The sequence below is a fragment of the Sus scrofa genome, chromosome 6 (genome assembly GCF_000003025.6).
Source record: "Sus scrofa isolate TJ Tabasco breed Duroc chromosome 6, Sscrofa11.1, whole genome shotgun sequence".
Classification (NCBI taxonomy): domain Eukaryota; kingdom Metazoa; phylum Chordata; class Mammalia; order Artiodactyla; family Suidae; genus Sus; species Sus scrofa.
In genome coordinates, this window is record NC_010448.4 from 80,476,352 (window position 1) to 80,488,326 (window position 11,975).

The 11,975-nt window shown below is 53.7% G+C and overlaps 1 protein-coding gene across 1 annotated transcript in view; it reads left to right on the top strand.

The window, feature by feature from the left end:
- Positions 1-11,682, top strand: part of ZBTB40 (zinc finger and BTB domain containing 40) — a 68,203-nt gene extending 56,521 nt beyond the window's left edge. Inside the window, 5 exon segments of the mRNA XM_021095498.1 lie at positions 1,142-1,356; positions 2,937-3,099; positions 3,769-3,855; positions 5,556-5,782; positions 7,543-11,682. Coding sequence (XP_020951157.1) covers positions 1,142-1,356; positions 2,937-3,099; positions 3,769-3,855; positions 5,556-5,782; positions 7,543-7,737 — 887 coding nt within the window. The 3' untranslated portion in view covers positions 7,738-11,682.

The window sequence follows — 11,975 nt, forward strand, 5'->3', positions numbered from 1 at the left end:
CTGTGGCTCTGGCATAGCTGGCGGCTACAGCTCTGATTCGACCCCTCGCCTGGGAACCTCCATATGCCTCGGGTGCGCCCTAGAAAAAGCAAAAAGACAAAAAAAAAAAGGAGTTCCCATCGTGGCGCAGTGGTTAACGAATCCAACTAGGAACCATGAGGTTGCGGGTTCGGTCCCTGCCCTTGCTCAGTGGGTTAACGATCCGGCGTTGCCGTGAGCTGTGGTGTAGGTTGCAGACGTGGCTCGGATCCCGCGTTGCTGTGGCTCTGGTGTAGGCCAGTGGCTACAGCTCCGACTCAACCCCTAGCCTGGGAACCTCCATATGCCGCGGGAGCAGCCCAAGAAATAGCAACAACAAAAGACAAAAAAAAAAAAAAAAAAAACATTTTACTTCCTGTCGCTTTCAGAAGGCGACTGAAGTTTCCTGCCACGGGGATGGCAGATGTATTCTTCATCAGGGCTGGTTCTTATTTTTGAGGTCGCCCTGAAGAGTTGCCTTGTCCAATTAAGCATGCAGCTCAGAGCGTGGCTTGAGAATGAAAGCTGGGATTGTTACCCAGCTCAGCCCTCTTACACTTGTGCCATCAGGCCCTCTCTCAACCCTGATTTTCCTGATCTAGAAGATAGGACCGATGATAGCACCTCCGCATGGCATTCTCGGAAGGGTTAAGGGAGTTAATATATGTAGGGCACTGAGAACATACCTGTCATGTAGCACTTATTAAACGTTGCTTAGGAAAACGTTTTGGTTGTTGACTCGAAAGTAGGAATCAAGGAAGCGTTCCTCCCTGGGTCGCCCTGCTGACAGCAGAGGAAACGGTGATGCTCTGGGAGAATGTGGGAAAGCTCTGCAGAGAATTAGAAACCTCCAGAACACCCACTGCCAGCAGGGGAAGAACAGGGTGATACTCCCCAGAACGTGGTAAAATAGAAGGTGTAAGATGTCAAACCAAGAACTTAGGTAAACCCTTTGATGCCACGGAGGTGGTTAATCCAGAATCCTCCTGGGATGAAGGCAGAGGGCAGTTGGGTGATGGGTTCGGCGACTTCCGATCCTCAGAGTCTGTGGCCCCGATGCAGCAAACCGCTTCCCTCTGACGGGTGCCTGTGGTGTCTCCCCCGCCTGCTGTCCTGCAACCAGACATAGAAGATCCCTACGACTGCAAGAAGTGCAGGATGAGCTTCCCCACGCTGCAGGACCACCGCAAGCACATCCACGAGGTGCACTCCAAGGAGTACCACCCCTGCCCCACATGCGGGAAGATCTTCAGCGCCCCCTCCATGCTGGAGCGGCACCTGGTGACCCACGTCGGAGGGAAGCCCTTCAGCTGCGGCATCTGCAACAAGGCCTACCAGGTGAGCCCCAGTCTTCCTGCTCCCCGTGTCTGGCACTTGCCGAGCACCTCTTGTCTCCACGATGTGACCGTTTGGCTGGTTCTCATGGAGAATGCAGCTGCTAAGTTGCTCAGACCTGAGGTGGCGAGCTGGTCAGAGGCCCATGGTGGGGGCTTGTTGGGGCGGAGAGCTCTCGCCCTGCTTCTCTTAGATTTCAGCCTGTCCTGATCCGAACGCTGCCCTGCCCCGGGTGCCCATGTTCCTTAGAACCTATTGATCCCATGTGTCAAGGGATGTGCGAATGACAGTGGGGTGTGTAACACTGCCTGGAATTAGCTCATTTAGCACAATTATTGCTGCTTTTCTGTGGTTTATTATTGTTGTTATTTTTTGTATTCTGCTGTTTATTCTGACAATATTGTAATTAATTTTTTTTCATTTTTTTTTATTACTCAAATGAATTTATCACATCTATAGTTGTATAATGATCATAACAATCTGATTTCACAGGATTTCCATCCCACTGTGGTTTTTTAACTCTTGGGGAAGAACTCTGCTTTTTTACCTTAGAGTTCGGTGTGTAATTAAAGTGAAACCCGATATAGATCTAAAAAGAAGCCACTTCTGTGAGCCACTCTAAAACCACAGAGAAAAGAGTGGCCCTTGCTGGCATCTGTGACACCTGGGCAAAGAGAGAGAAGCCCAGCAGCACTTTCAGCTCACCAGAAGCTGATGGTTAACTCTGTGCCAAGCTTTGTGCTGTGATATCAGGGTTACAGAGCTGAGCAGGACCTGGGCTTGGTCTCTAGGTGTCCCAGTGCTGCTCTGGAAGCCAGGAAGGGGGAACACTTGCTTATGGACCGGGGATAGCACCTGCCCTTCTCCCGCAGGTTCCCTGCTACACCCTGGGCCTCGGAGGCAGACAGCTCCGAGAACAGATTCTCCAGTCAGAGGGCCAGGGTTTGGGAAGTTTCCACTGTGGCTCAGTGGTAATGAACCTGACTAGTATCCATGAGGATGAGGGTTCCATCCCTGGCCTCGCTCAGTGGGTTGAGGATCCATTGTTGCCATGAGCTGGTGTTGCCATGACCTGTAGCGCAGGTCACAGATGTGGCTTGGATGTGGCATTGCAGTGGCTGTGGTGTAGGCTGGCAGCTGCAGCTCCGATTGGACCCCCAGCCTGCTTGATCTGCTGCACCTTCAGCCCTAAAAAAAATAAAGATAAAATAAAAATAAGAAGACTAGGGTGTGAATCCTAGTCGTCCTGCTGTTCCCTAGCTGTGTGACCTGGGGCACATCCTTTCACCCCTCGGTCCTTGGCACCCCTCTCACTGGAATGAGCCCAACACCTCCCTCTAGGTTTGCTGTGAGGAGCAGGTTTCTGAAGGACCCAGCCCTGCCCTGCAGTGGCCTCAGTAAATGCGCCGGTGGCTTGTTGCCAGGAGCCAGCCTCCCTGCTCGTGGCAGTGCTGACTGTGATGCGTCAGAGGGTGATTCCAGATCCATGGCCTTGCCTGGGCACACTTTTCTCTCGTGAGGCCTCGTGAACTCTGCGACTTGCTCGAGCATCCAAGCCCTGACCTTTGCCACATTCCTTTCAGCAATTGTCTGGTTTGTGGTACCACAACCGGACCCACCATCCTGACGTGTTTGCTGCTCAGAACCATCGATCTTCCAAGTTCTCATCACTCCAGTGCAGCTCCTGTGACAAAACTTTTTCCAACACTATTGAGCACAAGAAGCACATCAAAGCAGAGCACGCAGGTGAACTTTGGGTGCCACGAACAAGGAGTGCGGTGGGCTTGGTGACATAGCCTCCTGGGGTATATCCCCAAATTCCAACTTCTGGTGCTAGTGTGCGGCATGCCGTGGTAGTTACCTGTTCTACCCCAGTGCACCTGAGGCTCCACCTTGGTCCATCAGTAACCCTAGCTTGAGTGGCAGTGGTTCTCGAACCTGGAGACCTAGAGCAGTGTGACCCCTGTGTCAGCCCTGGGGGGATGATCGGACATGGCATGTGGGAAGGATGGCACACGGGCGGGGGTGGAAATCGTGACAAGGCCTCTTCTCTGAGCCTGGTCCCTTCTCTTCAGAAAGTCAGTTATTCATACCTCTGTTGTAGGTAAATTGGGAATAATCAGAATAGCTCGCCGTTCTGAAATGTATCCCGAGTGCAGGGCGCTATCCTAAGCACCCCGTGTGTTTTCTCATTTGGTTCTCCCAACAGTCCTCTCGGCATGTGGGCATTCTGGAGCCAGATCCAGTGCTCTTGACCGCAGAGTGCGCTGTTATGGCACAGGTTCGAGGTTCCCGGCACTTGGTGGATGCTTGCGGGGTGTTACCATCATCCCAAGCCCAGTCTTGTTATTCCCCAGCCTCAGGGAGCCTTCCTTTTGTTCTTTCCCACCACTTCTTTCCTCATGTGCTCCACAGATATGAAGTTCCACGAGTGTAACCAGTGCAAGGAGCTCTTCCCCACGCCAGCTTTGCTGCAGGTTCACATCAAGTGCCAGCATTCAGGTCAGTGCCCCGGCCGAGATGCTCCTGGGCTGGACTACCCAGGGGTGACTTTCTTTTCTGCACTTACAGCTGCACCACCCAGGCCAAGCAACAACTAACATGTGCCTCGGTTTCCTCATCTACACAATGGGGGCAAGTGTAGTACTTACTTCATAGGGTAACTGAGAATTGATCGTGTCAGCACACAGAAAACACTTAAGTAAGTATCTCTTAAGCATTACCTATGGTTATCCTTGTTATCGCTATAGCTCATCAAATCTAAAAATGTGCCAGTTACATATAGAGGCACTATTTTTAATGAACTATTAAGAAAAACTGGAAGTTCCAGTTGTGGCTCTGTGGGTTCAGAACCAACCTGACTATCGTCCATGAGGGTGCAGATTCAGTCCCTAGCCTGGCTCAGTGGGTTAAGAATCCACTGTTGCTGCAAGCTGCAGCATCAGTCATAGGTTGCAGATGCAGCTCAGATCTGGTGTTGCTGTGGCTGTGATTGTAGGCCAGCAGCCACAGTTCCAGTTCGTCCTCTCTCCCAGGAACTTCCATATGCAGCAGATACAGCTCTAAAAGGAAAAAAATGAGAAGAAAAACTGCTGCTAATTAAACTGTGCTTTCTTATCACTCAGAATTTGCAGGTTATCCTAAGTGCCGTTTTGGAATTCATTTGATGTAGATTTTATGCACTCTTGTATGCATACATAAAAAGGAACCATAAGAAGTAAATGGATTAATGTAAGAATCCAGCTTCCCAGCGTAGCTCTCAATTCAGATTGTTGGCATGAGTGTTATTCCACATGCCAGGGTACTCCGCCCTCCAGAGCGCTGGAAATGGCATCGTAAGGCCAGTGGTTGTGGTCACTTGAGCGTTAGGTAGTGCCAGTCTGCTTCTGATTCCTGCTCTGGGAGTACAGCCGAACAGCCAACATCCACACGCCTCCCTCCTAAACCATTTGGTTCTCGTGTGTTAAGAACACACATCACTCCCGTCTTAGGGCGTTTCCTTTTGAGCCATGGACGTGCATTCTGCAGGCCTTGATGCTGCCCCTTGGTGTTTGTGCATGTGCGGTTGTTGACAGTTACCCCCAGCTTCCACCTGGCCCAGAGCAGTCGGAAGGTGCCAGTGATCCCATTTCAGAGATGTCAAGATGGGCATCTTAGGGAGTTGCTGCTGTGGTGCAACAGGATCAGCAGCATCTTGGGAGCGCTGGGGTGCGGGTTCAATTCCCGGCCCTGTGTGGTGCGTTAAGGATCCACATTGCTGCAGGTGCAGCTTAGGTCATGACTGTGGCTCAGATCTGATCCCAGGCCTGAGAATGCCATATGCTATGGGGCGGCCAAAAATCGGGGATGGGGGGGATGCGCTTCTTAGAATTGATATAATCTGGCACTGTTGGTATCATTATCTATAGTTAACTGAATAACAGGTGCCAGCAGAGGCAGATTTAGGCTGAGTCTGATGCTGATGAAGCTGTAGCTCTGGGGCCTCTCACCTGATGGGACCCTCCCAAGCTCCGCCCCCAGTCCTATTTGTGTAATTTTATATTATTTTTCCTAAAGAGGCCTCCCACATTGTCCGAGCTGTAGGGCCCACAGAAGCTGAAGAGCTGCCTCTGGCCCTGCCTGCCCGCTTCGGTCCTCGTGGCTCCTTCCTCTGCCCTCCCTGCCTTGTTTCTCTCCATCACTCCCTCTTCTCCCTCCTCCAGGGTCGCAGCCATTCCGGTGTCTGTACTGCGCGGCCACTTTCCGCTTCCCCGGAGCACTGCAGCACCACGTCACCACCGAGCACTTCAAGCAGTCGGAGAGCACCTTCCCCTGCGAGCTCTGTGGGGAGCTCTTCACCTCCCAGCCCCAGCGGGACTGTCACTTGGAATCTGAACACCCAAAGGTGCCAGGCGCCGAAAGCCAGGCAGCAGCCTCACAGGTGGTGCAGGTGATTCTGGGGCCATCAGACATGAGGGTGCTGGCGTGGGGCATCCAGGGCTCCCTGCAGGCAGCTCCCCACAGCACCTCACCTTCCCTCCCGAGGCGCTCAGAGGCCCCAAGTCATGCCCGTGTAACCAAGAGGACCTTGCAGAAGTCTTGCTGGTCCTCTTATCAAACTGAACAGAATGTTCTAGCCTCCTGGGGGCCACCTGAGACGTGGCCCCTGGAGAGAGAGAGGCTGGAGTGAGAATTTCCTAAAGCAGGGTGACCTTCACCTCTGTCCACTCATACACTTCCCCACCCTCTGCAGAACAGCGCAGGAGGTGGTGAGAGCTGCGGGAGGCCTTGGGGAGGGGGGATGTGCTCTTTGCTGGGACCCGCTTCAGCTGAAACGCTGTGGTAGCCCCTCCGGGCTGGGCACAGGGCATGCTGAATGCCTGGGCCTCTCACCACTCCCCCCACCCCCGCCCGGTGAGAAGCCCGCCTCTTCTGCTGCAGCAAAACTGTGCTCGCTCCAGCCCCTCTTTGTGTCTCTGGTTCCTTTACTGCTCTTCCCTCTTCTCCAGAGGGCGGGAAAGGAAAAGGCACTCCCTGCCATCAGTTGACAGTAATGTGGGGATGGACTGGAGAGGAGCTGTGACTAGCTGGGCTGCCCCCGGCCTGTCCGGTAGAGCCGTCCCTCACAGCCGTGTTCCTGCAGGCCTCTGGGGAGCGGAGGGCAGGGCAGGTGGGCAGGCCTTAGGGCGCTATTCCTGCTGCGTGTCGACAAACACTGCCTTTCGTCTTTGTTATGTACTAGGATTCTTGGTAAGACATGCTCGGCTGGCGGGTTAGGGGGAGATGCCGCTGCTGAAAGAAAAAGAAAAGCCGTTCGAAAACTGCTGTCCTAGAGGGTCTCTGGCTGAACATCACAGCTGGTCTCTTCCCCACCCCGCACAGACGTGGCTGGGCCGGGCGTCCCCCGTTCCGCCCATGCGGGCCCAGTGGACAGCACTTCGTGCTCTTGGCCGGCCCTTGAGAGCCAGGGTGGCTGTGCCCTCTGGGCCCTCCAGATCGACAGCGTGAAGCTGTCCTGAGCTCCATGGCTCAGAAGCATCCACTCGGAGGTTCAGGCAGGAGCTGGGTGCCTCAGTTAAGTACACTTAACCACAGACTCGTTCTCCTTGAGGTGCCAAAGTCATCTTTAACAGATGATGCTGATTTGGAAGGGCTGTATGTGGCCATTGAGCCTCATGAGTGGGTTGATATAAGCCACATTTCGTCCCCCTGTTCTTCCTCCTGTAGCCATTAGCCCCAAAGCCATGTGGCCTCCGAGGAAGGCTCTTAGCCTGACTGAGGTCCAGACATGCTACCTTTGCCAGGCCGAGGCTTCTGGTAAACCATCCCCGTTTCCATGGCCCAGACCTTCTGTAGCATTCCGTTCACACAGCACTTAGCTCTGCAGTGTAATCCTCGAGACAGGAAAAGCCGGTGCGAGAAACTGAGCCCATGGTCACTGGTGTGTAATCATAGAGTCTGGGCGCCCTGAGATGGCGTACTGAGCTAAATTATAGCAATTTAGCACACGGAGTTATTTAAATTGTTTGCCTGCCTTCTCTTTTGCATCACTCGTGTGTTAGACTTGCCTCTTCCCATTAGGCACGTGTAATTGCTCTCCTCGGGTGGAAACATAACTATCATCATTACAGTGTGAGAGGAAACCATGTAAGTTCTGGGGAGCCAGCTTTGGACACTGCCCAGAGCAGCCTCCCTGTCTTTCCCTTTCAGGTGATCCAAACCCCAGAACCGGTGGCCGCGACAGAGCAGGTGATCACTCTGGAGGAGACCCAGCTCGCTGGTTCGCAGGTGTTTGTGACATTGCCAGATTCACAGACATCTCAGAGCAGCTCTGAGCTTGTGGCGGTGACCGTGGAGGACTTGCTGGACGGTACCGTGACCCTGATCTGTGGTGAGGCCAAGTGAGTGGCTCTCCTCACGAGAGAGGTCCTGCATTGGCAACAGAAAGTACGTGTCTCAGCTCGCCCCTGACCCTTCCTCCCTGGCTGTCCTGAGTACTGAGCGTCTGATCTTGGCACCAACAGAGATGGTCTCACTTGGGAAATGGACAGAAGCCTCACTGTCTCATAAAACCATCATCAGAGCCATCGACACCAGCACGACCACCCTCCGTAGCAGGCAGACCTGTTCCCCACAGGCCTGCTGCCACGGGCTCTGTGACACTGGCAGAAATCGAGTCTGAAAGAGCAGTGGCATAGGAGCTGGTGCCCAGAATGACTAGAGAGGTGGGACTCGGTGTACAGACTGGCAGTTCCATGCCTGACCGTGGCTCACAGAGGAGGGCTGCAGACACTGCCAGCGCCTTCTGGCCATTTGAAAAAGAGAAAAGCGGATTTCCCTTCGTGACACAGTGATTAACGAATCCGACCAGGAACCATGGGGTTGCGGGTTCAGTCCCTGCCCTTGCTCAGTGGGTTAAGGATCTGGCGTTGCCATGAGCTGTGGTGTAGGTTGCAGACACGGCTCGGATCCTGCGTTGCTGTGGCTCTGGCGTAGGCCGGTGGCTACAGCTCCAATTGGACCCCTAGCCTGGGAACCTCCATATGCCGCGGGAGCGGCCCAAGAAATAGCTAAAAAGACAAAAAAAAAGAAAAAGAAAAAGAGAAAAGCATCACAGACCCCCAGGCTTGAGTGCGCTTGGCCCCTTCTCTCATCCTTCCAGTGCCCCTCACGGTGACAGTAGGACAGGTAGCAGCATGTTAACACAGGGAGGCCTCATTTCCGTGCTGAGTCCCACCTCGTGAGTCCCATCTCATTGGTACGGTCAGCCTTCCCCACGAGGAAGCCTTTGGAACATGCTGCTGGAAGGGCTTCATGGGAGGCATCTCGCTGCAGGGACCCCTCCGCCCTGCCAGGACACTCTTTGTGGTGTTCTGCCTCCCACAGCTTCTCCATGGTGTCCCCACCCCTTTCCCTAATCGAAGCCTGAAACTTGTACCCAGCCTAGAGCCTCGCCCCTTCCCTCTGGAGCGCATAAGTCATGTAACGTAGCCAGTGACCCAGCGCCAAGTGGCATAGCCCCCGTGGTGGCCCCCGGCCCGTCCTCCTGCCATGGTCTTCCATTCCTTGTCGGTAGCCTGCTGCCTGTGCTCTTCCCGGCTGCCACTGTTACTGCAGGCCAGTGAGCCTTCGGAGTCGGAATTTCACAAAGCTTTTTTATCTTCGTCCCTAAAATATAATCCGATAATTAATGGTTTATGGAATCCATTATGAAGTGCAATTAGATGGATGTAGGTTCCCGCCGATTGGAGGGAATGACTAACATTTATCTTCCTTTCCTTGATGCTAGAAGGTTGAAGTCTGCTGCTCGCCGTGTTTACACCCCAGGCGGCTCCTGGCCTTTGTGTGGCTGGCCCCCTGCCAAGGGGGTTCAACCACGCACCCTCAAAATACAGGCTGGCCAAAGACAGGCCCACCCTTCTTTCTAAGCACATGTCACATCACCAGGTACAGGCAGGGGAAGGGGGTCGACGTGGGTCGCGGTTGGTACTTTTATTGCTGCCACACACTGCTGGAAGGACAGGAGGTGGACCCCCACACTGGCCCGTGTGTCCGCTGGCTGCCCTCCTGCTCTGTGCCCGTCCTGCCTCTGGTTGCGGGCACATTTGGTATGCAAGTCACTTGAGCTTGGCAGCTCAGGTATCTTCTCATTCAGAAGTAAATGAAGTTTTCAGAGGCACAGTGGCCTCAAAAGCCAGTAACTGACCAGAAGATGGTGCTCAAACCTTTAAGACTTTGCCTCCCCGTGAGGCCTGCACTGCCTCTGCCAAGGCTGTCTCTGTCTTCTTGAGGTTTGTCAGTCCCGTGAGCTGTCAGACCAGCATTGCTCTTGATCTGCGAGTGATGAGATGGGCTGACTGCCCCCTCGGCACCAGGTAACACCCCCCGAAGGAGCGGAGTGGCTGCGCTTCCAGCGCACTGTGTAGAGGCCAGGCCCCGCACGGGCACGTGGCTGGTGGCAGTTGCAATGTCATCAACACTTCCTCCAGGCAAAAACTAAAGTAAACTTAAAAATAATTGCTGGAGACTTGTAGAGAAAAGTGATTTTTAAAAAGATAAAGATAGCTGTAAGCTCTAAACCCAACTTTCAGATCCTTTCCAGTTCTGAGAAGCCCCTTCTCAGGTTTCTGACGGCGACGCAGATTGTGGCAGGACACTCGTTTTCCTCAGAATCACCAGACACGCAACGTCTCTTCCCGGGAGCAGACAGAGAAGTGGGACTTGCCGCTCGCTGCCCTCCTGCCCCGCGGCCCAGGAGGCAGGAGGCACGAGCCGCGCTGCTCTCGCCTCCAGTGAGGGGAGGGACTGTCTGGAGTTGTGTAGTCTGCTCCAAGTGGCCCTCTGCCGGGGGCCGTGTCGGCAGTGAGTCTCCAGCGCCGCCTTCCAGAGATGCCCAAGTGTGGGTTTCCTTGGGGGAAGATTGTCCTCCAGCTCTCCTTGGCCATTTTATTGTCTTCTTCCACTTCTGAGCAAGAGGCCCCCTGAATTGCAGCCACAGAGGACGTTATCGAGGTCCCCTGGGCACATCACCTGCTTTCACGTGGCGGTGATGTTCTCTCTGTCTGTCAGCACCCTTCTGGCTTCACAGCTGAACCCTGGGACCTTTGCAGTGACGTGGAGGGGTCTGTGGACTCCTTGGAACAGCTGGATTTGTTCAGTGGGCTCCAACCCTCCTCTGCTCCCAGAGCTCATGAAACATCTGGTGGGGAGGGAAAGGCGGACAGATTCCAAGCTGGAGCCTGCGTCTGTGGGAATAGCAGGGGTGACTTAGGAATGGCGTGTGCCCATCCCAGGTGAGTGAGAGGCAGCGAACAGATGGCTCAAGAGCAAGGATTGCCGCAGAAAGGGGGCTATGCGGGTGTGTGAGCAGAAGACAAAGGTCTCGTTTATTCTAGGAAGCTTGACACTTCTGCCTCAGAAGCTTTGTGCTTGGAAAGCTTTGAGCCCAGCAAGTGCCACATTCTGTGGTGCGAGTGCCAGGTTCCCCTGGTCATTTAGGTCCTCTCTGAGGACGCAGTCTGCCTCTCCCCTCCCTCCAGCATGGCCCGTGCTTCGGCTCCTCCCCCAGGGAAGAGCCCTGATAGTTGGGGCTGAGGATGAACTAGATCCAGTCAAACGGGTCAATGCGGAGACAAGGGCCCTGTTCTCTGCTCGTGGGCGAAATCGGGGAGAAAGCTCAGATGGGCCCAGAGAGCTTCCATACGTTGTTCACGGTGCGGCCCCCATGGGCTGATGACATAGTGATACGTGTGTTCGGTCGGGGTGCCTTTAAATCTCATGTGCCCAAGATCTGCGAATTGACTGAAGGATAGAGGAACTGCCAGCCTTACATAGGCTGGTTCTAGGGGGCAAGCAGCATTTCTGTTAAATTGGGACTAGGAAGTTGGACAGCGATGGAAAGAATCCTGGGCCCTTTCATCAGTCCTCCCAAGGGAATTCAGCAGCCGCAGCCCCGCTTCACTTGCCCCTGTGCGTTGCCCTGGGAGGTAGGGAGGAAATGGGAGTGAGGAAAGCTTTGGGGTTGAAGGGAGTGTTTGAACCCTGGGGCTGGTAGGACCTGGGCCAAAAGCTCAGAAGCACAGCCAGAACTCAGAAACTTGCTGCACATATGGCTGGGGACTACATTATTTAAAAAAAAAAAAAAAAAAATTATCCCTTGGGCTAATTTAGATTGCTTCCAGATCATGGAAATGTTTCGTCATCTCCCTTAACAAAGACCAGCCACACCTGACCAGCCATGGTCGGGACAACTAGCCAGCACGTGATGCTGTATAAATGGGATTACAGACCTTTGTTCCTGTTCAACTTGCACTACTCTGTATAAATAAAATATGTACTTTGAAAAAAAAATTCTGCTGCATGAGTTTCAAAAGGACTGTGACAATATAGACCCACTTCCTCTTTGGTTCTGGGCAACTGTCAAATGGGACCAGGCTTGATCAGCCTGGTTTCCTAGGGGCTAGTGTGTACCTTTGGGCTGTGTTAGCACAGCCTTGGAGGACAAAAAGCTCTCCTGTCGTGTGGAGTCTCATTTTTTAAACCCTCATTCCCAGGGAGCAAGGGTGGTGCAGCGTTTCAGAGACGGGCTTTGGCGTCCCTTCCATGCCAGCTATGCCACTTTGTGACTATGGGACCTCAGGATG